This window comes from Epinephelus fuscoguttatus, linkage group LG23, assembly GCF_011397635.1.
Source record: "Epinephelus fuscoguttatus linkage group LG23, E.fuscoguttatus.final_Chr_v1".
In the NCBI taxonomy this organism is placed as follows: Eukaryota; Metazoa; Chordata; class Actinopteri; order Perciformes; family Serranidae; genus Epinephelus; species Epinephelus fuscoguttatus.
In genome coordinates this window covers 21,429,286-21,453,262 of record NC_064774.1, presented here as the reverse complement: position 1 = coordinate 21,453,262, position 23,977 = coordinate 21,429,286, and the positions used below count along the sequence as shown (strand labels likewise).

At 40.1% G+C, this 23,977-nt stretch overlaps 1 protein-coding gene across 4 annotated transcripts in view; it reads left to right on the top strand.

Moving 5' to 3' along the window:
* Positions 1–23,977, top strand: part of LOC125883941 (phospholipid-transporting ATPase ABCA1-like) — a 255,956-nt gene that overhangs the window by 127,783 nt on the left and 104,196 nt on the right. For 3 of the 4 annotated variants that reach the window (XM_049568607.1, XM_049568605.1, XM_049568606.1), the window contains 9 exons: positions 3,979–4,193; positions 6,454–6,532; positions 10,341–10,543; positions 14,551–14,599; positions 15,538–15,564; positions 15,641–15,748; positions 15,906–15,935; positions 18,084–18,223; positions 23,441–23,568. In XM_049568607.1, the coding sequence (XP_049424564.1) occupies positions 3,979–4,193; positions 6,454–6,532; positions 10,341–10,543; positions 14,551–14,599; positions 15,538–15,564; positions 15,641–15,748; positions 15,906–15,935; positions 18,084–18,223; positions 23,441–23,568 (979 nt within the window). The remainder of the gene's footprint in view (positions 1–3,978; positions 4,194–6,453; positions 6,533–10,340; positions 10,544–14,550; positions 14,600–15,537; positions 15,565–15,640; positions 15,749–15,905; positions 15,936–18,083; positions 18,224–23,440; positions 23,569–23,977) is intronic. The other variant, XM_049568608.1, reaches the window with a different exon arrangement.

Genomic DNA, 23,977 nt, shown 5'->3' with positions numbered 1-23,977 from the left:
GATTTAGAGGGAAAGAAGCTAAATAACAGAAACCAGATTCCCAGCCTCACTTTGCTGTACGTAGTGCGAGCACTACCAATTTACCTGAACACAGAACTCCATTTGATATATCACTTTGTGCTGTAATGCACCACAACACACTATAAATCAGAATACCTTTGTGGGCCATCTGCAGTCCAAACACATTTATTTTACTCCCAACTCACGGATGATGCAGTGCGATTTGATTTTTTTTTTTCTCCTTGTAAAGCACAACAAATCCCCAGGAAAATCATCTGTGAGTTTGAGCATCCCATACAAAATGAGCTGGCTCAGTCAAACTAAACCTCAAGCAGTCTCCTCATCCCACCCCCTTCATAAGCATAGCTTTTCCCCCCCATATGTTAAATTGACTGGGTTGTGGGCATTCATTCAACTTGGGCATTTTGTTGGAGTTTGTATTTAGAGGGATCCAGACTTGCTTGGCATAGCATAAGGCAGCAATACTGAGAGGGGATGGATTTAGCAGCTCAGCTGGTGGCGGGGCACAAAAAAAGTGGGGGAGGTTGGAGATGGGAGGAGGGGAGACAGAGTGGAAATAGTTGGCAGAGCAAAATGACTGCATTGGGCTGCGGCTAATGACCTCTGAGTGTGTCCTTGTCCCTGGGATAATGTGACCTGTGAGGATACAAATTTAACTAGCTTGGTGCAAAAAAAGAAAAAGGCACCAAGCTCAGCAGACCTGACCTTTTGTAATAAACACCAAATCCAGTGAAGAATGTATGAAAACTCAGTTCAATCCACTGTTTACTCAGAGTGCATCTCCTGGGATTGATAGCTTGATATGGCACACCTGTAACATCTGAGAGGAGTTGATTCGTAAATTTGTTTTTTTTTAAACTTATGTCTTCAGAAGAGTCTACAATCGTGCTATCAGCATTGTGAGGCTGTACCATGGGTGCATGAAAAGAACTGGATACAGCATGAGGCCCATTTATTCTTTCAGTGCAACGAAGCCAAAATTATCCAGATAATCAGCACTGCTTCCACGCTTTGTGGCCCCTGTCTGAGCCTGCTACCTCAGGTTTAGCCCTTTGTTAACATGAATGGGGATAAACTGAGTCAATCTTGTGACTCTTCTGGACTGTTCAGATGTTACTGAACCAAAAGGTTCAAAGTTTTGACAGTGAACTGAGTCATTTTGTGGGGATTGTGACTCTCAAAACACGTATCCCCTGATTTACAGACGTCTCTTTCGCCATTTAAGTCAATGGGGAAAAAAGTCTTTTTGTCTTTCTGACACAGTACCTGGGCGCCAAGGCTGTACTTGGGCCTAGCAGTGCTTTGAGCTAAAGCCAAAGTCTGTGAGCTTTAAATAAACTTTGGTATATGTTTTTGCACAATATAAGAGCTTTAGATTTCCCCATCACATTAAGAAGGAATCTTTTTATTGCCAGAATGAACTGGAGGTTTTTCACCAACTTAATTTGCATCTTAGCACGCTAAGTACAGTAGCACAAAGTGTGGCTGAAGCTGATGGGAATATCATTTTGCAACTAATGTATTGGCCAAATTGAAATTTTGGCCTGATAGTGGCACTCGAGGAAAATGTAAGGGTGCAAAACTGATAAGCATTACACACACAGTGGTGTTACAGGAAAGGTTAGGAGATGATTTAAGTCATCCTTTGGGCATTCTCGGAAACTACTGGCTATCTATCTGATGACAGTAAGCCTCTGGGGGCAATAGCCAATGCTGTGGGGTGTTCATTTCACCTTATCTACATAAGTAGATATCTGCATATGAACACAGATAAGTAATATTTAAAAAAGCTAAAGTGTTGTCCAAGCCCCCAGGAACAGCGCTAGGTTTTGAAGCCAGTTTTTTCATAGTGGCTAATAGGGCTGTACCCAAATATTCGGATATTCGATTATTCGTTTCTATGGGTAGGTATTTGTTATGAAAATTTGGTATTCGATATTCGTTTTTTTGATTTACATATATATATATTTTTTTTTTAACATATTTTTTGGTGCTAAATGTAGTCTTTTTGTTGTTAAATGTAGGTTAACAATAAAAATCAAAACGTTTAAATTGCATTGTTAAAAATGTGAAAATATAGTATCACCTACCAACGGAGCTTGTGCGCATGGCAGGCTTGAGCGCATCCGTCTGAGGCTATGGATCAGTGCCAAGTTTTACCACTTTATCACTATTACCTCTAACTTGTAGCTGTTTTTCGTTAACTTTTGAATTTAATATGAATTATGGAACTGTTTTTGTCAACATTTGTTTCCCCCGTTTTGTACAATAAATTATTGTTTAAAGTTTCAACAAGTTTCTTTTGGAGTGCGTGACACACGTGATTTGAAAACGACCGCGGACTGTCACCTGCTCAACGCATCAGTACCTTCGGATGCCATGACAGTAATAGCCAATAATGTCAAAATATCATTTACAGACCGATTTAACAGACGATCACTGCTTCCCGACCCGCAGGTCCATTTTCAGGTCCTGCGGGTTACGGGTCGACCCGCGCATCACTACTCAGCTCAGTCTATAAGGCTGTACACAACAGTAAGGCTATAGACATTATATTCTATTCAGGCCGGCAGAACCAGCAGCGCATCGGCTCTACAGTGCACGGCACTGCTGATTAACCATTTTATTGCAGCACAGAGTGTTTGCCAGCAACCAATTACTTGCAGAGGCTTCCTACAACTTGTTTCAGCGGTTCCAGTTTAATGAGAAGACAAATTAAACAGGATGACTAGCCAATGTGAAAATCAAAAGAAAGCATAGAATAATGTACTGAAGAAGACTGTTGTGCCATCGCATTTTTTTGTGGTTTGAGAGCAAAGATCCGGTCGCCGCTTGGCCACAGATTCTGCATGCATATGCATATATTCGTTTATAGAGCTTATTCTCTGGGCGCCATGGATATATGCACTAGATTTCATAGCAATACATTCAATAGTTGTGATACTTTAATCTGGATCAAAGTGATGGACCCATCAACCAGTCAACAGACTGTCATCACCATCCACAGAGCCATGACAGTGGTATGCCTGAAAAATTCCTTCTGTAATTAGCATTTGTTGACTCTATTGGCCTCACTAGCTGTAAAATGTGTAATTCTCTTGAGCTAACACAGTCTTCTCAAAGTTACTGACTTCTAAGCAGGTTTCTTTCTTTGTCACTTAATGATGAAAGTATCAGGTTAAATATTTTCTGCTTTTTAAATGTCTGGATCAAATGTTACCCTGTACTCTGTGATACAGCTTTCATGCCAACCACAGAGACATGACCATGCTGTGACTTCATTACAGATCTAGTCCTTTTTTCCTGATTTCTGGGGTATGTGATAATTAATATGTGTTATCTGATACAGCATGATATTAAAAGGATTAGAACACCTGTGAATAACCTTGCAATGCATGCTGTAGTTGTCATTGCAATTGTGCTCAGTTTGATGCCTCTCGAATCAAAGGACTCACAGTACAAAGGAGAGAGCTGGAATAAAATGTGGTCTCATAGAATCGCTGGAAAGTAGGCTTAGGGTGGCCTTTATCATAATTTTAATTTTGTCCCAGATTCACGCCCACGCTCTCCTCTGGAGTTTGCTTTGTTGCCATGCGGATAAGCATGGGTAAAAAACACTGTGGAATTGGCAATAAGGAGATAAGTGACTACCATGCAGAGACAGATTGTGATATTGGCTTGATTTGAACACTTTTGATCTGAGGCATCTTTTCTTGTCGTGCTTCTTTTTTCATAACGACAGTTGTCAAAACAAACAAGGTCCAAAGAGAAAGATGCTTCAGAAGTGCTGTTTATTTTTTAAATTTCCAGTCTGTGCATTAACATTTTTAGATTTACAGTTTTTATTCTTTATTTCTTGTCTATGACTCACACTCAAATGTAGACACTTGTTCAGACACCAAGCACTGCGGCCATGCAGGTGACATCGACTGAGTCTCTGTTTCCATCTGTCTTCAGGTCGCACCATCATTTTGTCGACGCATCACATGGATGAGGCAGACATCTTAGGTGATCGCATCGCCATCATCTCCCACGGCAAGATGCGTTGCTGTGGCTCCTCACTCTTCCTAAAGAAATGTTTTGGCAGCGGCTACTACCTCACTCTGGTCCGAGAGGGGACTGAAAAGATGACAGCTCAGCGTAATGGCATCATACACAGTCAGGCCAAAGAGGTACAAACAGAAAGTATATGTAGTTTCTGGTTAATGCTAAGCTACTCAACGTGGAACCTAAATGGAAAAAAGCAAAAAAAAAAAAAAAGTTTTAAAGAGACAGTTCACCCCAAATTGAAAATGCATGACTGTCTTCTTATGTGTGATGCTGTATATCAGTCTAGATTGTTTTGGTGTGAAGTGCCAAGGCCACAGAGATGTCTGCCTTCTTTTGAATATAATGGAACTAGATGGTACTGGGCTTGTGGTGCTCTGAGTGCCAAAGAATTCAACAGCAATGTCTCTTTCCAGAAATCTTGATGCTGTTGTCAGCAGTTTCATGTAGGAACTGTTTCCTTTCTACGGAGATACATCTGCCAACTGTGGCACTGTGCAAAAGGATGAGTGCATCTACTGCTAGCTCCCCAAGCACCACTGAACTAGCTAATAGGGTTAGGTCAGTACAAAAAAAATTCAAATCGGTTTGATATTAGGCCAAACACCGACTAGACCTGTATATTGAATTTTACCAGGTGTTGCACTTGACCCAGCAGCCGCTCCAGAGTGGAACAAAATGACACCATGTCCCAACAGAGTGTTTCTCTATTGCGTTGCATCCAATGTTTGTAACATCACTTTTTAAAAACAGAATACATGTTTTAAATTGTGAGTTACGTGAAATTACACAAAATATAGTCAACAGGAATAAGCTTAGCTTGTTATTAGCCATGGTCATTTGCCGTCACCTACCAAGAACCTTCAGCTCCCTGGTGGTCTTCCTTTAGCCAGCCTAATCTAGCACCTCTGAGTAAACATCTCACGCTATCATGAGCACAAGCCTCTCCTCCATGAATAGATGCACACTTCCTTCTGCGTTGTGATACAGCTACAAGGTGTAGTTGGGTAGAAAGAAAATAGCTCTTACTTGAAATTGAAATCCTGAGTTAAATTTTAATAATTTTTTTTCTTGCTGCTTTGCACACTACAAGCCGAGTGCCATCTACTTCCAATGTACCAGAGAGAGGGGAGACATCTCGACGGCCAATATCTTTAACACTAGGCGACTCACACCAAAAACAATCTAGACCAGTGGTTCCTAACTGGTCCAGCCAAGGGACCTGGACACGCCAGTTGGGAACAACTGATCTAGACTGATGAATAGCACTTCAGGTAAGAAGAAAAATATGTATTTTTCATTTTCTGTCACTTAAATATTCCTCTAATTACGTTATCAAAAACCATTGTTTGGTATCCTCAAGGATATTTCACCAGTGCACATGGCTGCTGTCAGACACAACATTGGCTGTGTGATCTCATTATCTTCAGATAAACACAAATTTGGTGATTAGGGCCCCTGCCTGACCAAGCAATTACCCTTCTGTTTTGTCCCTACTGAAATACTTTCCATAAAACTGGTGTAATTGGAAGGGGATCATTCCTTTTGACTTCATGCATCAAGCAAAGAACTTCAGCTGCAGTCCCCTTTGACACAACAGTAACCTCTCTCTAGTCTATTATTGAACATGGCTCCCTCTGACTCTTCTGAGTGCTCTCTTTCTCTCTTGCCGCCCTCCCCCTATAATGATCTGTGTTTAGTCTCTCCCAGCATGAGAATTGGCAAACGCCTACGTGCTGGATGATACTAATTGTCACCGGGGAGAGGGGTGATTCTCGCTTTTGCTCGCCAATGGCGCCTAGCACACTTACAGTTTTAATCAATAGGAGCAAATGAACAAGATGCACTGATGCCAGCAGGGCTAGAGCAATTACCATTAGTCTGCAGGCTCTTTGAGGTGAGCGGAGTCATTTGTTTGAAACAAATAAATAAACATGCAAACACCTTTTGTGGGCAAGGTTGAACAGTACCTTCTTTCCTCGATGACGACTTTGTAATTCAGTGGAAGATTTTGCAATTACACAGGCAATATAACTGGGAAACAGAGCTGGACACATTTTGATTGGCCTGAACCTCATCCAGTGTGATTAAACTCCATTTAATAAATGTCATAAAGTTCTTGCAGAGACATTTATCGTACCTTTGTTGAAATTAAAATGCAATTGTAATTTGTGTGTATTGTCTTAGTCTGAGAAGATTGTGCCTGCCGGGTACATTACAGGTCGACCACGACGCATACAGTTTTGTTTAGAGCAATTAAATAGAAACTCGTGGATGGCATCCATTATTCCATTAATGTGAGAGAGGAGTTGTCGAGGAGGCACTGTTCATCATTCTAAGTGGTAAGGCTTGATAAGGCCTTTCTAATCCAATTCTTATTAACAGGAGAAAGACTGTCCTTCGAGGAGCAGCAGCCCGGATGATGGCATCGGCAGCCAAAGCTGGAGCAACTCTGATCCCTCAGGTAGAAACTTTATCTCTGTTACTGCCAGGCATATTTTAGGATTAGCACCTAAGCTAACCTGTAAAGCCATGCTGTATCAAAAGGTTGTGTTGGTATTAGGGCTGTACCCAAGTCAGAATTATGCCAGTCCAAATCGGATTTTGCTGTTCAAAACGAATCTTAGACTATTCATTCCTCTTTTTACGTAAAGAGTTTGAGAGTTTGAACAGTTTGGCTGCACGTTCAGGGTGACAGTGACATACACATAATATAGTAACCAAGTCAAGTTAGCTAAAACAGAAGGTAGAAGTTAAGGCTATTTTGATCCTCTCTTCCTCTGCACATCTGCTTCTGTCTTACTCAGACTCACTCTGCCTGTACAGAAGAGCAGCGTGAAAATGAGGAAGGCACACTCTGCAGCTAGACCTTGGGACTGCAATGTCCTAGAAGTGCACAGCAAACTGGCTGCCAAAAAACAAACAAAAAAAGACTAGTTGACTTTAAGAGACCCCAAGTCCACTGAGGAGTCTCCGATTGATTATTCACATCTTTGACTTTCAGGAGGGCAGTCTCAGCTGGTACAACATGCAGTTAAACACCAAAGTGTGCAAATATTTCTGTAAAATTTAATCCAAAAGTGAAAATTCTGTCTAACTGTTACATATAAAACCTTAAGTAAAATGTGTAAGATACCATAAAACTCACACTGACTTAGGTGCTATAGCTCAGCTCCATGTCAGCCTTCTTTAAAACAACACAAGAGTCTGGGAACACATCCAAAACAGGCAAACAATAACCATAAAACTTCTTAAAATAGCATGTGTGCTGAACATCCATTTGCTCATAGATTTTTTTTTCTCCACCTTCTACAATACAAATCCAATGGACACCACAGGAGTAGTAAAGTAGCTGGTGTCTTTAGATGCTGTTGAAATGTTCTAACTATTGGTAGAGTGCACTTTAATGTCCCAGTAAAATGGTAGGTACAAATGGGAAAGAAGGATTTTTAGTGATAGCAAATGAGTCAGGAGAGCTTTGTGAGTGCTGGAAACTAACTAGGAGACAATATGGACAATGATAGACATTTGAACATTAAACTATGGTGAAGTGTATTTTGAACATGGTATTTCAGAAATTATGACAAATTCCCTGCAAATGAATGATAATAGTGATCAAAAGCTCCTCTCTAGCAGCATTACCTAACATACTAAACTTAAGCATTTTTGTGCAGTAAAGAAAAACGCAAACCTAACAATGACAACCTCAAAAACACAACTCATTTAGTAAGCACGTCGCCACTTGTGATCTAAATGTTATATTAGCTTAATTGATGTACATGAAACATAAATGTCAAGCATAAATCTGCAAATCAGGTGTCCCTGGATATGCTTAACCAACTGATGCTTAAATATTTTGTGTAGTGCACAAAAATTCTGTCCTCATCATCCTATTCGACATCCTAAAGGTTAAGATCACCAATGTAAAGCAGCTATAATTAATATTTTAATATGAATGTATTAAATGACATTGTGAAACAAAGATTTATGGAACTTTAAAGCAAGATTGAGCTCATTGTCTTATCCGGCTGCAACTATCCTGTTTTGGTTCACTCTTGGTGCTCTCATAGCGTAGTTTCCGGCCACAGCAAGCAGCTGTTTTAAGAGAAAAACCCAGCGTACACAACCTACTCAGCACCAAACAGCAGACAGACCCCATAAGAGAGTAGCTGGTGAACACAGTGGAGCATTTAATAGCTTAAAGGAATGCTTCAACCACTTGTTGAGTGACCAGTTGTATATTAACTTTTTAACCGCAACCTTAAAATCGTGAAATGGTGTTTTTCCCATGTGCCTTCACACTGAGCAAAGCATTCAAAAAAAGGTGAGCATTCTTCATGAATTGAAGGAATCAGGGTCTCCACAACAGCAGCAAAACTTTTGTTTACAAACTCTCATACAACTTGTGCAATATAAACCAAGTCTTATTTATTCAGTTGTATTCTAAGTGCTTTCCAAACACATGCATCTTGACTAAAATATTAGTATCCAAAACACTCAGTGCAAATAATTTTACATGTACAAGGAGCATGTGCATTTAAACTCTGCTTTCAAATGCAGATGCGTGCACAGGCGGACTACTTGGAAGTTTTTGAAATTGTAATGTTTTAGCAAAAATGCATGTCTTTAGGCAGTACTGAGCATTGGATAAATGAGACTTGGATTATACTGCACAAGTTGTGTTAGAGTTGGTCAACAGATGTTTTAAAAGTGTTTTGCTGTTGTTAAATGCGGACCCTGAATAATTCATGTAATGAAGAATGCTTGTCTTTTTTGGATTCTCCGTTCACCATGAAGATATGCGAGGAAAAACGTTTTCTTCAGAAATTCAAGGTTGCACACAGTGAGTACTTAATTCTAAACATAGTCATTTTGTGGGGGAAATATTCCTTTAAGAGCCAGATAATACACTCAAAAGTTGAAGATCTAAAAGGACAGGGAATATTGGATTTTCAGACAGAAACATGATTCCAAATAAATGGTCATGCTCCTCCATAATTGCTGGATGAATAAAAAAGCAGCTGTTTGTTAACAAGTTAGCCATATCAACTTAAATAAGAAGATATGTTGTGTTCACAAGTTGTTTATAATTCCCCTAAATCTCCCAAAATCATCATATAGGAATAGGATTTTGTACTAGGGTTTGACTTTTTGTACTTAAGCTGTCTTTTCCATACTCAAATAATAACATATTTCTTTTTTAGCAATGCTGTACAGTGGTGATGGGGGGGTTAATGGCATGTTGAGGATGTTGCTCTTTGCTCTTCATAGTTATCAACCAGTTACTCACTGAGCTTACAGTAGAGTGTGTTTGGCAGATGATCAAATGTTATTTCCCCTGACCTTATTCCAGTTTTTCCTGATTGAATTATATATGTGTAAAGAAATGCCAGAGACACAGCAGGAATGGGACAGATATCACCCGACTAAAAAAAACGTGTGAGATGCTGGTGATTTGATTTGTTTTGATCATTCTCAGCCTTGATCAAGTAAACAAAAGTACTCATGCAAGACATGATCAGAAGAAAATTCTTAGGTAGGCTCCAGTTTATTATGCATGGGAAATCAATCAATGCCTATACCTTCAAAATGATTATACACATGACAGTTAAATATAAGATAGAAAATGCCATAAAAGTAATCACATTTCCACAAGTGACAGCACATTTCTCTTTATTACCGCACACACACACCGGCAAACCGACAGAAACACACACACATTTTCACAAATAATTCAGTCTGATGTGTGAGGCAGATCCATTTACTTCTTCATAAAGCACCAAGCCGTTGGTTGTTAAGCTGCAGTAATTATGTATGAGAGGTTCTGGATCAATAATGGATGCGATGCGTTCTGCAACACTGTCCTGATTGATTCTCACTAAGACCCAGCTTCAGAATGGATGAGGCAGGAGAATTATGTCCACTGATCTGTTTCAGTATGTTTAAAGGTCACTTCAGGTATGTTGTAATCTCCATACATCACACAGTAGTTTTTCAATTTTTGGTGGCAATTTCTGCGACATTATTCTATATCAACACTGGGTATAGACACTTAAAAAGTAATTTTGCAGCAGATAGCAGTGGTTCATCTTGAATTATCTGTCTGTTAAATCACTCTACCAAACATCTTAATTGAAGAGGATGATGGACACATGAAAGGGGGGGAAAGAAATATGTACTTTCCACAATGCTCTGTTGTTTGTGTGAGTGCATTTTTTGCCATCTTTTGGTGTTTGTTTTTGTGAGTAATGTTGTGGCTATCGCTCCAACAGATTTGACAGCACTGGGTCAAATTGTGCGGCGCCACGTCCCTGAGGCAGTCTTCTTGGAGAGCATCGGTCAGGAGATCACCTACATACTGCCTTATGGTGGAGCCAGAGATGGGACCTTTGCCCTGCTCTTCCAAGAGCTTGACCTGGCCATGGCTGACCTTGGCCTGACCAGCTACGGCATCTCTGACACTACGCTAGAGGAGGTATACTAAGCGTGGGATAGACAACCTTGCAAGAGATACAAGCATGCACACATATAGAGAGACAGCTTCCACACACACAGAAACATAAAAGTACAGATACTGACAATGTTGCCCTTGTGTTTCTCTCCTTTTTCTCGTGTTATTGGTGCAGTTACACTTTATACCAGACCTTTTTTCTTCGTCTCTCTCCTCTTCTACTTACTGACCTTTTCTGCTTCTCAGAATCTGTACGTAAGCAGTCAACATTTGGTTGACAGTTTTCATTACATTAATGTAATGTGACTCAAAACCATGATCACATGGTATGGAGCACACACATAACATACAATAATGACAAAACGACGTGGCTAAAGTACAGCAAATGTTACTTAAACAAAAAGGCAGCTAATTTACAAATAACTTTTGGCTTATCTATTTGCACTAACAAAATCAGTTTAAACATAGATGGGCAGTTTAAAGGCCCAGTGTTTAAGATTTAAGGGGGATATATTGACAGAAATGGAATACAGTATAAAAAGGTTTTCATTACCTTAGAATGAGATGTTTATATCTACATAGGAAGTGGATTCTTGCCCACCATGTTACACTGTTATATTTCTACAGTAGCCCAGAATGGATAAACCAAACACTGGCTCTTGATAGGTCCAATAGTGTTTGCGGGTCAGCCACTGTAATGAGCAGCCCCTCCAGGATGAGCAGTATCAGAAAAACAAGCACCTGCTTTATTCAGAGTTTTTTACTGGTTTAAATCACTGGGTCCGTTTGTTTTAGAGAGGATGAGACCTCTGTGGATGATTCAGCTTCCAATAAAACCCTCATGGACTTCTGGATCTTGAGTTAACAGAGAAAAAATGTGAACAGATTAGCAGTTGCTGGGCTATTGGCCTGTCTGCCACTAGCTGAACCGCCCTGGAGAAACGCTGATTTTGAACGTGAACGTGATTTATTCAGGATTTTTACCAATTTATATCACCAGGTTTGTTTGTTTTAAAGAGGATGAGACTTCTGCGGATAGGCTTCTGGTAAAAACCTCTTCCATGTTTGGTTTAGAAAAAAGGAAGTGCTCATCACAGATAGGCTGAACAGCATTGGAGGAACATTAATTTGGAATATGAAACTGCTTTTTTCAGCATTTTTACCGGTTTTAATCACCAGGTCTGTTTGTTCTGGTGAGAAAGAGACCTCTGCAGATAATTCTGCAGAATTCTCTTCCTAAACAATGGACACTGATGGAATTCTAACCGGGACAAGATTCAGGTGGTAGCATACTGCAGTCCTCACCACTAGATGCCACTAAATCCCCCTTAATCTTCCACACAACCCTTTGAATAATACTTAATAAATACCTTTCTCTGTAACTTATTGAACTAACATTACATTTAAACAAAATACGATTCTCAACTCTCAAATGATTGTCAATGCAGAAGTTGCAGATCCATTGGTTTCTATACAGCCTTTTAAATCGTCCAGTGACTTTAGGAATTCTGGTGTTCACTGTTCTTTTGGTTTTCATGCAACAGATACTTTGTTTTAGTTCGACATAAATACCCCATGATGCCATGCCTCTGAGCTCAGTTAACCACTTCTCTATGAACCGATCTTTCAGCTTCTGTTCAACAGTTAGTTTCAACCAGCTCATATTATCACACTTGTATGAGCCAGAAGTAAGACATCATCCAGTATCTGCTTAATCTGCAAGACTCATGGGGACACAAATACACCTATATTATGTAGGCTGAGCAAACAGCTGTACATTATTTAACTGAGTGTTATTTCTTTACCTTCTATCAGCCTCCCCCAGTAGCCAATAATTCTCTTTTCAACTATGATACAGAGCGGGTATCCTCCCAGCTCCCCATACACCATATTATTGCAGATTGTCATTTTAACTTCAATGGTAAATCCATCCAAAGATGGAAGCATTACAACAAGCAACTTAACATATGAGCCAATAACTTAAAAAATGACATTTATCTATAAGTATTGGTTTTCACTTTGAAAGGAAGGATGCCAATTAAAAATGTATGCAACAAAACAAGGGTGTATTTCTTAACTTGTAAAAACCCAACGCTGAAGATTGGTTTCATGATATAAAACAGAAAAGAATGGCAAATTTACTAAATATGTAAGGCTACGAGCTAAGATCATCTGAAGTAACATACAGTAAGTATTTGTGAAGTTACGCGGACTGTGTAAGACCACACTGGGTCATACTTACTGAGTAGCATTAGCATTCTGACATTTTACTGCTTTCTCCATAAGCATAGACCCAGTGTTGTAGTAGATGTAGTCATATTATTATCTTACACATACAGTACACTGTCTTATTTCTCCTGAAACAAATGACTCACACAGTATTTTGGCATCCAGACTTGTCTTGGATCATAAAGCTGAGTGACTGTTGGTTAAAGCTCTTCGTGTAACTCACACTCAAATCAGACACTCCTGGCCTGCAGGCGATGTAAATAATTCCTTTTGAATTTCCAAAATTCAGACACGACAAGGTTATTTCACTCGTCCATGTTTGCTTTTGAAGTCCGACTACACTTGGATTGAAATACGCAGTGATTACTCAGTGTACGGCACTAAAAAAAAACAAGGGCTGATAGATGGGATGTTCCATGGAAGTTGGTCATATAATAACAACCCTGGTTATTGTTCTGAATAGCCTTTTTAAGTACGTTTGGACTGTTTTATGATGATATTTTATGTATTTGACTGATGTAATTCAGCACATAAAATCACATTCAGTACAAATTATAAATTTTGTAGGCTCGGCCGGAAGTGTGCGGAGAATTTTTAGAGGGCAGATGTGGAAACAGGGCTTAAATATGCACAGCAGAATGAGAAAAGAAAGGTCACTTTGAAATGTTTCACAAATAAGGAGATTTATTTATTCTGACATATGGCTTGAATTAATAAATGGAGTCACCAAGGGCACTTCTTTTAGAGAGGCCAATTGGCAGGTGCTCAAGTAAAGGTTAGTGTCTCTGTGGATGCACAATCTTGATCTGATTCTAGGCAGAAACTTGACAGTGTACACACAAATCTGTGTACACTTATCGAATGAATTTGAGTGTGACCAAAAAAAAAGCTATAGTAGCAACTTATGTAGACTCACAAGTCAGTCAAGTTTAAGTTTAGTTACTTTATTAATCTCCCTGAGGGGAAATTCAATGTTTTCACTCTTGCTTGTCATTAACACACAGGTCCGAAAGACACACACATGCAGGACCTATACATGCTCAAAGTGGAGAGATGTCAGAGTGAGGGGGCTGCCCTTGGTGAGGCGCCCCGAGCGGTTGGGGGGTTCGGTGCCTTGCTCAAGGGCACCTCGTCAGTGCCCGGTCCACGCTCCATATTTTGGTCCAGACGGGGACTCGAACAGGCGACCCTCCAGTTCCCAACCCAAGTCCCTATGGACTGAGCTACTGACACCCCTAGATGCTTTGCTTAACTAAAGACTGATGTCTTTCTCCCTGATTTTGTGTTTAGATGGGCGGATACAATTTCAGAGTTTAAAAAAACTCCCTACATTGCAGAACCAATAGTAAATCCGCAGGGCAGTCCTTCGGTGGCTCGCTGAACTCTTGTGCTCGTAAACATAGTCCGACTGCGTTAAAAGTTTTAAACAAAGTCGTTGTAAGTCCTTCATTGTGGACTGAGCACACGTTTGATAAAACGGAGGTAAACCTCTCAGCATCCATTTTCAAGCTCGGACGAGAAAAGGGGGCGCGCACATTTCCGGGAGGACGTGTCCTTTTAAAAATTGCAAGAGACGTTGCTTTGTTGCCGGCCGTTTTCTCCGGTGTGTTAAGCACACTTTAGAAAGGAGTGTCCCCAGACTATCAGAAGGCAGAGATCTCTGATTGTCTGGTGGCGAGACTACAACTTAAGTATCATAAGTTTGCATATGTTGTGCTTGGGTGTGTGCTTATAAGGTGACAGGAAACATACTGTAACTCTCAGCAAATACTATATTGACACATATTTTATTCATTTTGCAGATATTTCTTAAAGTGGCGGAGGAAACCGGAGTTGATGCAGAAATACAAAGTAAGATGAAATTATGATTGTGTATTAACACGTTAGGGGGATAAACTATCTGGGATGTCTGTAGGACACAGTGATGTAGCATACTCCCAAACACAAACACTAGTCCTACTACTTTATGTCTGTCATGAGAAAAAAAATTTATATCACTGTTACAGAACCAGGGTGGGTCAACACAGCTTGGTGTGAAAGCCTAAGATGCATGAAGTTAACACGTACGCAAGCTGAAGTCATCTTCTTGATGGAACAATAATTTTGCCACCATTGCTGACATAGCTGACATTTTTTCACATATTGCACCAAAAAAGAATTAACCTCTCATTTCTTCATTTCACCGACACAGTTAGCGTTTCTTTGAAGCAAGAATCCGTCTGGCACAAGCTACTCGCACCATTTGTGAGCTGTAAAAGAACTATTACAATCAGCACTTTGATTTGAGACAACCGACCAAGCTCCAAAGTGGCCATTTGTGTCCACGCTGCAGGTACATCATTCAAGTAGAACACAAACAACGAAATTGAGAAAACTTTTTTTATTATGCTAAAAGCAAAAGACTTATTCTTAACAATAAATGCTGAACACAAAGAAATTATATTAGAACAGATAAATTCATCACATGAAACTAAGCAAAAGGCAAACTTTATGACAGTGTTTGCAGGAGTGAGTTTGTTATTAGATAGTTATTTCAGAGGGAAAAGCAATTTTTCTTAGGTGCTTGTTCTTACCCCTTTGTATGCTCACATTACATGCAAGTGTGGAATTACACTGTGTTTTCCAACCAATTCTTAAATATCATTGATGGATCTCCGTTGATAAATCTCCCACTGCCTTATTTTCAGCGTTTTTGTCTGTGTCTCGCACCAAACAACTTCACTTTTCAGTTTAATCTCAAAATCCGATTTCCTCACGTTCCTAAAACACCTGGGTTTGTGCTTTTACAGGGAATAATACGGCGTCTTGCAGGGCAGGTAGCTATTCTTATTGTTATTTATAACCCTAAATTGGGTCAGGCCAAAACAACATATCTTATTTGTATTCCCATAGCAACAAAGGAGCTGTTGGTGAGAGACTGCAAAGGAGGCTCCCGCACATCCAAGCGGAACAGCATCGCCAGCGTCCACATGAAAACAGAGCAAGCCTCTGGAATGAGTGGCAAGTCTTCCCAAATCTATCACACAGTTATTTGTCAATGAAGGAAACTCAATTAAACATTTGGTCATTAACTTAACGATACAGGAAGTTTACAGATTGCTAGAACTTATTCTGTTTATTCCAACCTAAGGATTGTTTCTTTCTGTTTCTCCTGCAGAATTAAAGGGAATCACGAATAAAGTGGAAGGTAGGTGCTATATTTCATCCTTTCTACAGACAATCTTGGTTTTATGATAACAGCAAGTCTGTTTTTTCACACGCCTTTCAGTCTTCAATTATGAACTTCATTTAGTTTGGCTTCAATTTGACTGTTTCACTTCAGTGGCCATTTTGAAAAGAGGGCATAAACAAGAGCTCTTTCTTCAGAATAAGTAATTTACGAACAGAATTTCTGTCCAATCCATACAACATTATCTAACCTGTCTATTCAGCTTTTCAATTTTGCCCTAATGAAAGAAATTCACTTTCATACAATGTCTTTCATCATGAAAATGGTTTTCAATCAAAATATGTTTTATTCTCTTAATGGCTACTGTGACTATAAAGTTCTTCTGTTTTTAGTGGAGCTGTTCTTGGAGAGTGTGAGATATAAGATAAGATATCAACAAAGCCCTCGTTTATCACCTTTTCTCTCCTGAGCATGGGTGGCTACCAAGCACAGGCCTAGTGGCCCACAGTGCCAGGGGCCCTCCTGGCCTTTACCTGCAACATGTCACTCAGATTAACAGCTGTCAACCAGGAGAAGACCTACAACAACCACAAAGATGCACAAAACAACTACAGACACAAAAACGACCATTAAAACACAAAATGACATCAAGGAGACACAAAATAATTTCAGACATAAACTTGACCAAAAAGATACAAAATTACATCAAAGAGACACAAATGACGAAAAATACACAACTTCAAAGAGGTATAAAATACCTTCAAGAGAGACAAAATGACCATAAAGACACAAAATGACATCAGTGACATCAGAGAGAGACACAAAAAAACAGACAAAGGTCTAAAATGACTTTTTAAAAAAAAGGATGCAAGTAGAGTTCAAAGAGACACAAAATGACTTCAAAAAGACATCAGAAGCCCTTTTTTAGATAGGAATTGTGCAAATTTGCAGGAAAGCCCAATCAGTCTTTTCTCAGCATTGGCAGTACAAAAGCAAAATCAGGGAGTGCGAAAAAATGCCGCCTACCTACTTTTGTTTATACAGAATGCGCCTTTTTCGGGGCAGTGGGAGGTGTGAGCAAGTAACAAAACGTGTAGCTCAGTGTGTGACGTAAACAGTGACGTGGGAGGCAAGCCGCGGCTAGTCAGTCCATCGATTCTCTCATAAATTGGCCCCTTTTTCACCTTCTCCGTCATCTGACGGTTAATGGCCTCTTTGTTTGCGAGGGCAAGAAGGTTGTGCAATGCCTTGTCTCCGCAGTTGCTCATCTTTACAGTGTCTTTCAGGTTTGCATTTCCCTCTTGCTACTAGCTGCTCGCTAATTCTGCTATCAGCTGTTTCCTGTTTATCAACCGCCAGTGGGTCGCACGTGCGCTCCTCCCACAATTCTTCAACAGCCCCTCCCATTGCAGAAGGCCACCTCGTTCTTTTTAAACTAAAAGGGTTCTACCCTACGAGGCGGAAAATTGGGCACCTCGGATCAACGCGCCAATCTGGCTCTGTGTGTCTAAATGCTCGCAGCTTGCCAGCAAACGGCCCAACATTCGCGGAAAATCTGGCAGTGTAAAAGGGGCTAGAGAGACAAAAAACACTAAAAGATCTTAAATGACTTTATAGAGACACAAATTGAGTTCAAAGAGACACAAAATAACCAAAAAAACATAAAATGAGTTGAAAGAGACACAAATGGAAGACAGGGAAATTCAAAACAACCACAAAGACACACAAAACAACCAAAAAGTCAAAATACCATCAAAGAGACACAAAATACCTTCAAAGATATACCAAATGACTAAAAAGACACAAACCAACCAAAAAGACACAAAATGACCTCAAAGAGATATTTAACGACTACAAAGATACACAAAACAGCCACACAGAGGCAGTGCCACCAAAAAGTCTGTTTCTTGCTCCTGTGTAGGAGAGGTAGTCAGGCCTTTTTGCATAGTCCATCAGTGCTCCTGAATCACGCCCTAAATACCATTTCCAAATTCATGATATATTAAAAAAATAGTTGCTTCACTGTGGGATGAGCTAATGCAGCTGGCAGGTTTAACACTTAAGTTATATTTGATCAGGCCATTAGCTCCGCTGGAAAGTGTGCTCAGCAGCTTTTTTACATATGCATAGATGATAAATAACACGGTGGGTTAATGTCCACTCCAGACTTAAAGAGGAATGCCAGTGTCAGCGGGAAGGGATCCACCGTCATCACCGGATGGAAGCTGATCAGGAGGCAGTTCCTGGCGCTCTTTATCAAGCGCTTCCACCACGCCCGAAGGAGCCGCAAGGGACTCATTGCCCAGGTAATGGCCTCAGTCTGTCATATTGATGGATTGAAGGGTTATACAAGGAGGGTTGCATGGGAGGATCAAGGTAGGATTGTGTGAAATACATGTTGGCTTTCAATATCAGTTAATGACAAATATGATAGAGTAAGCTCATTTAAAATCTGAAGGGAAAAGTCATGTCATCCATCTTGATTTAGTCAATAGTCATGGAATTTAAGTTGTGGGAGAAGAAGCTGACATAGAAGGTGGTATATATGAAGAAAAAAGTTAGAAAAATGTGAACAGCGGCACCAAGAATGATGTCATATTAACAGGAGCCTACACGTACAATAATCATCATTACTCTCAAAGGATTACTGGAGGGACTACAGGGGCTGAAGATGGCGTGAACATGAAGTGTTTATTGCTGCTGTGGAGGAGATTTTAGTTTTGATAAATCACTTTCAAGCAGAAACTGTCAATACCTGGGACAAGAATCGTTGCAGCCCAAATTGGGACAATTTTATGAGGTCTCAGCTTTGCATTTTGACAAAAAAAAAAAAAAAAATCATGCTTAGTGTGGCCAGAAAACTCTTAATACATTTGTGTGCGGAGTGAGTTGATGGAAGATGTTTCTCTGGCTTCAGTTACAGCAGCGTCAGTAACACCTGATCACTGTGATTGTCACCAGAAAGGCAAAGTGACACCCGTGATTTTTTTCCCCCTCATTTTCCCCCGCGCTAATCATGTGCTTTCGTTAGCTACGTATTAAATGTGATCGCATAACAATTACAGAGATGACAGACTGCTATTAGCCTATTAAGTGTACGTCTATATTATTTTGTTCCTCATAAACACAATTTCAAAAGTCAAAGCTAATAAACAGGCGCTATTTAAACAAGTCAAAACCAATTTCGGAAAGTAGCAATTTCCAAGGGACTTAAATGGTTTTTGTCCCCCCAAGTTCTAAAAAGTGTGTTCTGACTTAAATTATATTGACACGTCGCCCATCGAGATTCATAGTGTGTTTGTGGATATCATGTAATGCCATCAGTTGTGACAGCTGCCATGATGCTGAGATTATAACTGGGAAAGCTCATGCAGCTCACTCTTTTTCGCTGCTATGTGAGATAGAGAAAGAGAGAGAGGGAACAGTGTTTCACCTTTGCAAGGTGTATGGGTTCTTCTTGTAATTTGCTGCAGTACCAATCCCCATTAGTCACTGTCAATCTTGGACGTCCCTCTTTAGTGAGGACGCAGAGCAGGATGGAAGGATAAGTGTGTGTGTGTGTGTGTGTACGTACAAAGGTGCATATTGTCTGCAAGGGCGCACCTCCTACCTCTCCCTCTTTATTCATTTGGCTAAAGGTTTTTTTCCTCCCATCATGTCAACAGCTCCCATTGTCAGCAGATATGATTGTGTGGTGAGGTAATTTCCTCGAATACAAGCGGTTAGGGGAATATAAAAGAGATTATGGCATGTAACACAAAAGCAGTGATTTATGGGGATGAAAGTTGGGGACGGGCGAGCGTTGGCAATGTCAGAATCAGGGAGAAGCAGTTAGTGGTTGTGTTACGGTGGATGAGCTGAAGGGTTCTGGTGTTTGGAGCTCAGACTGAACAGACTACAACGCCCCTTTCAAGCTGCAGCCTCGCTGTTAGGAAGCAGATGATTTGCGTTGTGTAACTCAGACTATTTGTTGTTTTTTTAATCTAATTATCGCTACAGCATGGAACAGGAGGCTGCCTGCATTGAAGTTCTGTATTCTTTTTGTTTACCATTGCGGATATAATTTTTCTTTCGGAAATCACAATATATTCACTAACTATTTGTTATGTTTTGTCTGAGCGCTTTGAAAGGAAAAGACCACATTAACACATCAGTAAAAATATCCAGGCTGCTGCTATTATCCACTTTAACGCAAGCTGCGGCAATAAATTCACAAATGAAATAGGATAGACGTGAATGTTTGTTGAGGAAACAAACTCAGTCTAATGAGCCATTTGACTTTGCAGGAAATAAAACACATCTTAATTGTGTTTTGGTGTTTATACCCAGTTTGCATATAATCCTGTCCTCCTCTTTAAATCCCCACTAAACTTGAGAATGCGCTAAACTCATGCATTGTTCATGGGGGCGCCTTGCCTTTGTGAGCATAATGACTTCTCCCCGTTTTTTTTGCAGATCTCTCTCAATGGAAGAAGTACCAGCTGTCACCTGCAATTACTGTTGAGAAAGAAAGAGAGAGAGACGGAGCAACAGAAAAAAAGAATAGTTCTTTCTTTTGCGGTCCGCCATTAAGCTTTTCAGTCTCATTGCTGCTCTTTATCTTTCCTCCAAGCACATTTCCATGGTTGTAGCTCCATGCAGTAAATTCCGGATTTTCAATTGTAGCATCTTGAATTGGCCTGGCAAATTGCATGCCCCGCAATTAATCAAGTGTACGCAAACCTCCCCCTGCTGCCGAGCGCGCCCCAACCTACAAATGATTAAACATTAAAGATAGCTTGCATTTTTCCCACTGACCTTTTTGTCAGCTCTAACAATGAAATGAAAAGAGAATTACATGACGGAGAAAAGAGGATTGGAGAGGGCGGTTTGTTGGAGAGGATAGGGGAAGCATAGCAGCATCTGCTTTAAAAAAAAAACAAAAAAAAAAAAACCCACACACACACACACACACACACACACACACACACACAAAAAAGACAAGAGAATAGTGAGAAACTAATTATATCTGAGTGGCCAGATGATGGTGGCAGTGTTGGAAGTGTTTAATCAAACTCATAAAGCGTGCAGAAGAGACCAAACAAGTTGGTGAGGAGCATATTAATGTGCATGTGTTATCGCAGCGGTCCTGTGTTGTTGTTGATTGCATCAGTCATTTTGTTGCACGTAATGACAGTGAGGGGGCTCGGGGAGGGAATGATGAAATTGATCTCGCATGGAATCTTGTGCCATCATGCTTACACTTAAAAACATCTGTATCAGCCATGTAGACATGTTCCGTTTCAAGCAGGCTACCTTTACCACTCATAATTGTGCCATTGTATGTTGTAACATTACTGTGGCCGTAGAATTAACACAGCCTGTTTCCACAGTAAAGATGATGCACATACTGCTGTACTTGTGCACTGTACCATAGCTGCAAATGAACCTTTGAGGCAGAGAATTTAAAGGATTTATTTTCTTGGATTAACTCAAGTTTCTCAAGTACTCATTGTAGCCTTTGGAGTGCACAGCATGCCTTTAAAGGGACACCAAAATCAAAAGCACATATTTTTTCTTTTTTACCTGTAGTGCTGTTTCTCAACCTAGATTGTTTTGGTGTTAGTGTTCAAGATATCGGCTGTAGTGATCTCTGTTTTCTCTCAAATAGACAGGGAGTAGATGGTACTTCACTTGTGGCACTCAAAATGCCAAAAAAATACATTTAAGCCCAAACACTTTCAGTATAGTACCTTTGGAAACTAAAGTAACCCTTCAGACATGGTACCTAGACCCTAGAGTTTCCACTGCAAACAGTACCCTTAAATGTGGGCAGGGTTGTTGTCACTCCCTGCTCCGTCCAGCACTCACTGTATTTCCTGGCTCCTCACCGGTGACACAGATGGAAGTCTGCACCTCATTTATCGTCCACAGAACGAGGCTGCACGCCAACAAGTTCAGATCAAAATTGAACAGGCTGCAGTGAGAGTCTCTCTTGGTGAGATATTTAAAAATAGTGCGTTTGTGCATTTAGTCCTTCTCAGGCAAGCTCATGGGTTAAGTGCTGCCGGAGCCCACTCCGGAACAATGTGAAGATTAGAATATATGCAGTTACATGCAGTTCACATAACCTGGTCAAAATTAATACATATAAACATTTGAAGATCCACTCATTACTAAAAGTGTATGTCATATAAAAGCTAAAGCAATGGTCAAAGTGTTATATGGAATATTTAAGGTGTGTTAATTGATTCATTTTATGTTTTATGATCTCATGCATTGGGTAACATTACAAGAACATTCCACCTTAAAAGTTGCCGGCAGTCTGCCCAGTGAATTAAGTTTTCTTTTTCTTTTTTTTTTCCTTTTTTTTTTTTCCCTCTGACTTCAGCTGCTGCGAGAAGCAGCAAAACATCCTTTCATTTTATAGTTATGTTTTACCAACATGTAAAACTCTCCACGGTATGAACAGTGGTTACATGAGCCTCAAAACCAGCCACAGCTCAGCCCTGAGCAGAGTGACCATCCGCTATTGACCAGTCAACAGACTGCAGTGTTCACAGCTCCACCTTTTAGTACCAGATCTGTGTGCTAGGTACCCCAACAGAGGGGTAACCAAATGTGGGGACAGTACAGAACGGTTCCATTGGTACCATCCACAACTTTTCACAGTGGAAACGAAAAAAAGCTCACTGAACTGAACTGAACCGTACTGTACTGCTTGGTGGAAAGGGGGCTTTAGGTAACTCAACAATAATGTATTTTACCAGAATCATGACCTGGTTACTCAAGACTATCCGCAGACCATGCTGTGAGAAGTTTCATGTTGGAACTATACTTTTGACCAGACTACACCCGCCAATCATATCACCACGCAAAAGAGAGTGTGCAAACACTCATGGACGAGAGGCTAGTGCTTGTGACATGGATGGAGATTAAGACACGATTGGCTTCCTCCTGGGCAGAGCTGTAAAGTTAGCAAGCTATGTTTATGTTTAAGCTTATGTTTATCAAGTGTATTATCTGAATTATTATTGTATTATCTTGAGTAACTAGGTCATGATTTCTGGAAAGAGACATAGCTGTTGAATTTTTCAAATGTATTTTTTCAAGCTGAGTGCTATCTAGTTCCATTATATTGGGGAGAAGGCAGACATCTCTATGGCTGATATCTCCAACACTCAGCAACTCACACCAAAACAATCTGGACTGATAATCAGCACTACAGGCAAGAGGGAAAAAGTGTACTTTTGATTTTGGGGTTAACTGTGCTTTTAAGCTGAAAGTGAAAGTGCTAAATTGTACTAAATTTGGTGCATTGCATTACCTTTGTTTTTTATATGTGATTCTGTTTTGTCAGTGTGGTTTAGGAGCACAGCACAAGAATTCATTTGTTTAGGAATTGCTTCCCTGAAAAATACACCTGATTTTGTTGAAATCCCTTGTGTTTTTATTTATTCGTGAAAGATTTTACTTCAAAAGAGTTTCCGGAAGCAGCAGGATAAATGTCTGAAGCGGATTTGACCTTGTCACTGTCCTCCTAGGTGGTCCTGCCTGCTGTTTTTGTGTGCCTGTCTCTGATCTTCTCACTCATCGTCCCGCCATTCACTGAATACCCGAATCTGGAGCTGCAACCCTGGATGTATGATCTGCCTCAAACCACCTTTTACAGGTAATCACGTTGTGATATAATATGATTAACTGTTAGTGTTGTTTTTGTAAGCTATTGTGACATACTTTCCTTAAAGTTAAATAGCTGCTCTGTTTCTGAATGATGTAATGCACGCAAAAATGTAATTACTCAGGAAGAATAGAAATCGTCCAGTGGTGATTCCTCAAGCAAATAGTGTTTACTGTTATCCAGGAGGTGTGTGAATAATTTGAGGAAGTGGTTAGTTCTAGTAGCACCAGCAACATGGCAGAGTAGATGAACAATAGGCTGTAAGAAACTTAAATTTCAATGACAGAAAATCAAAGGAAAAAGATGTCACAGTGCTGTTCACGCAGTTTGATCGCCAAGAGATTTTTATTTATTTTTTTTTATGCTGCTGAGGTCATCAATCTGGATGCTGTCCCCTCTG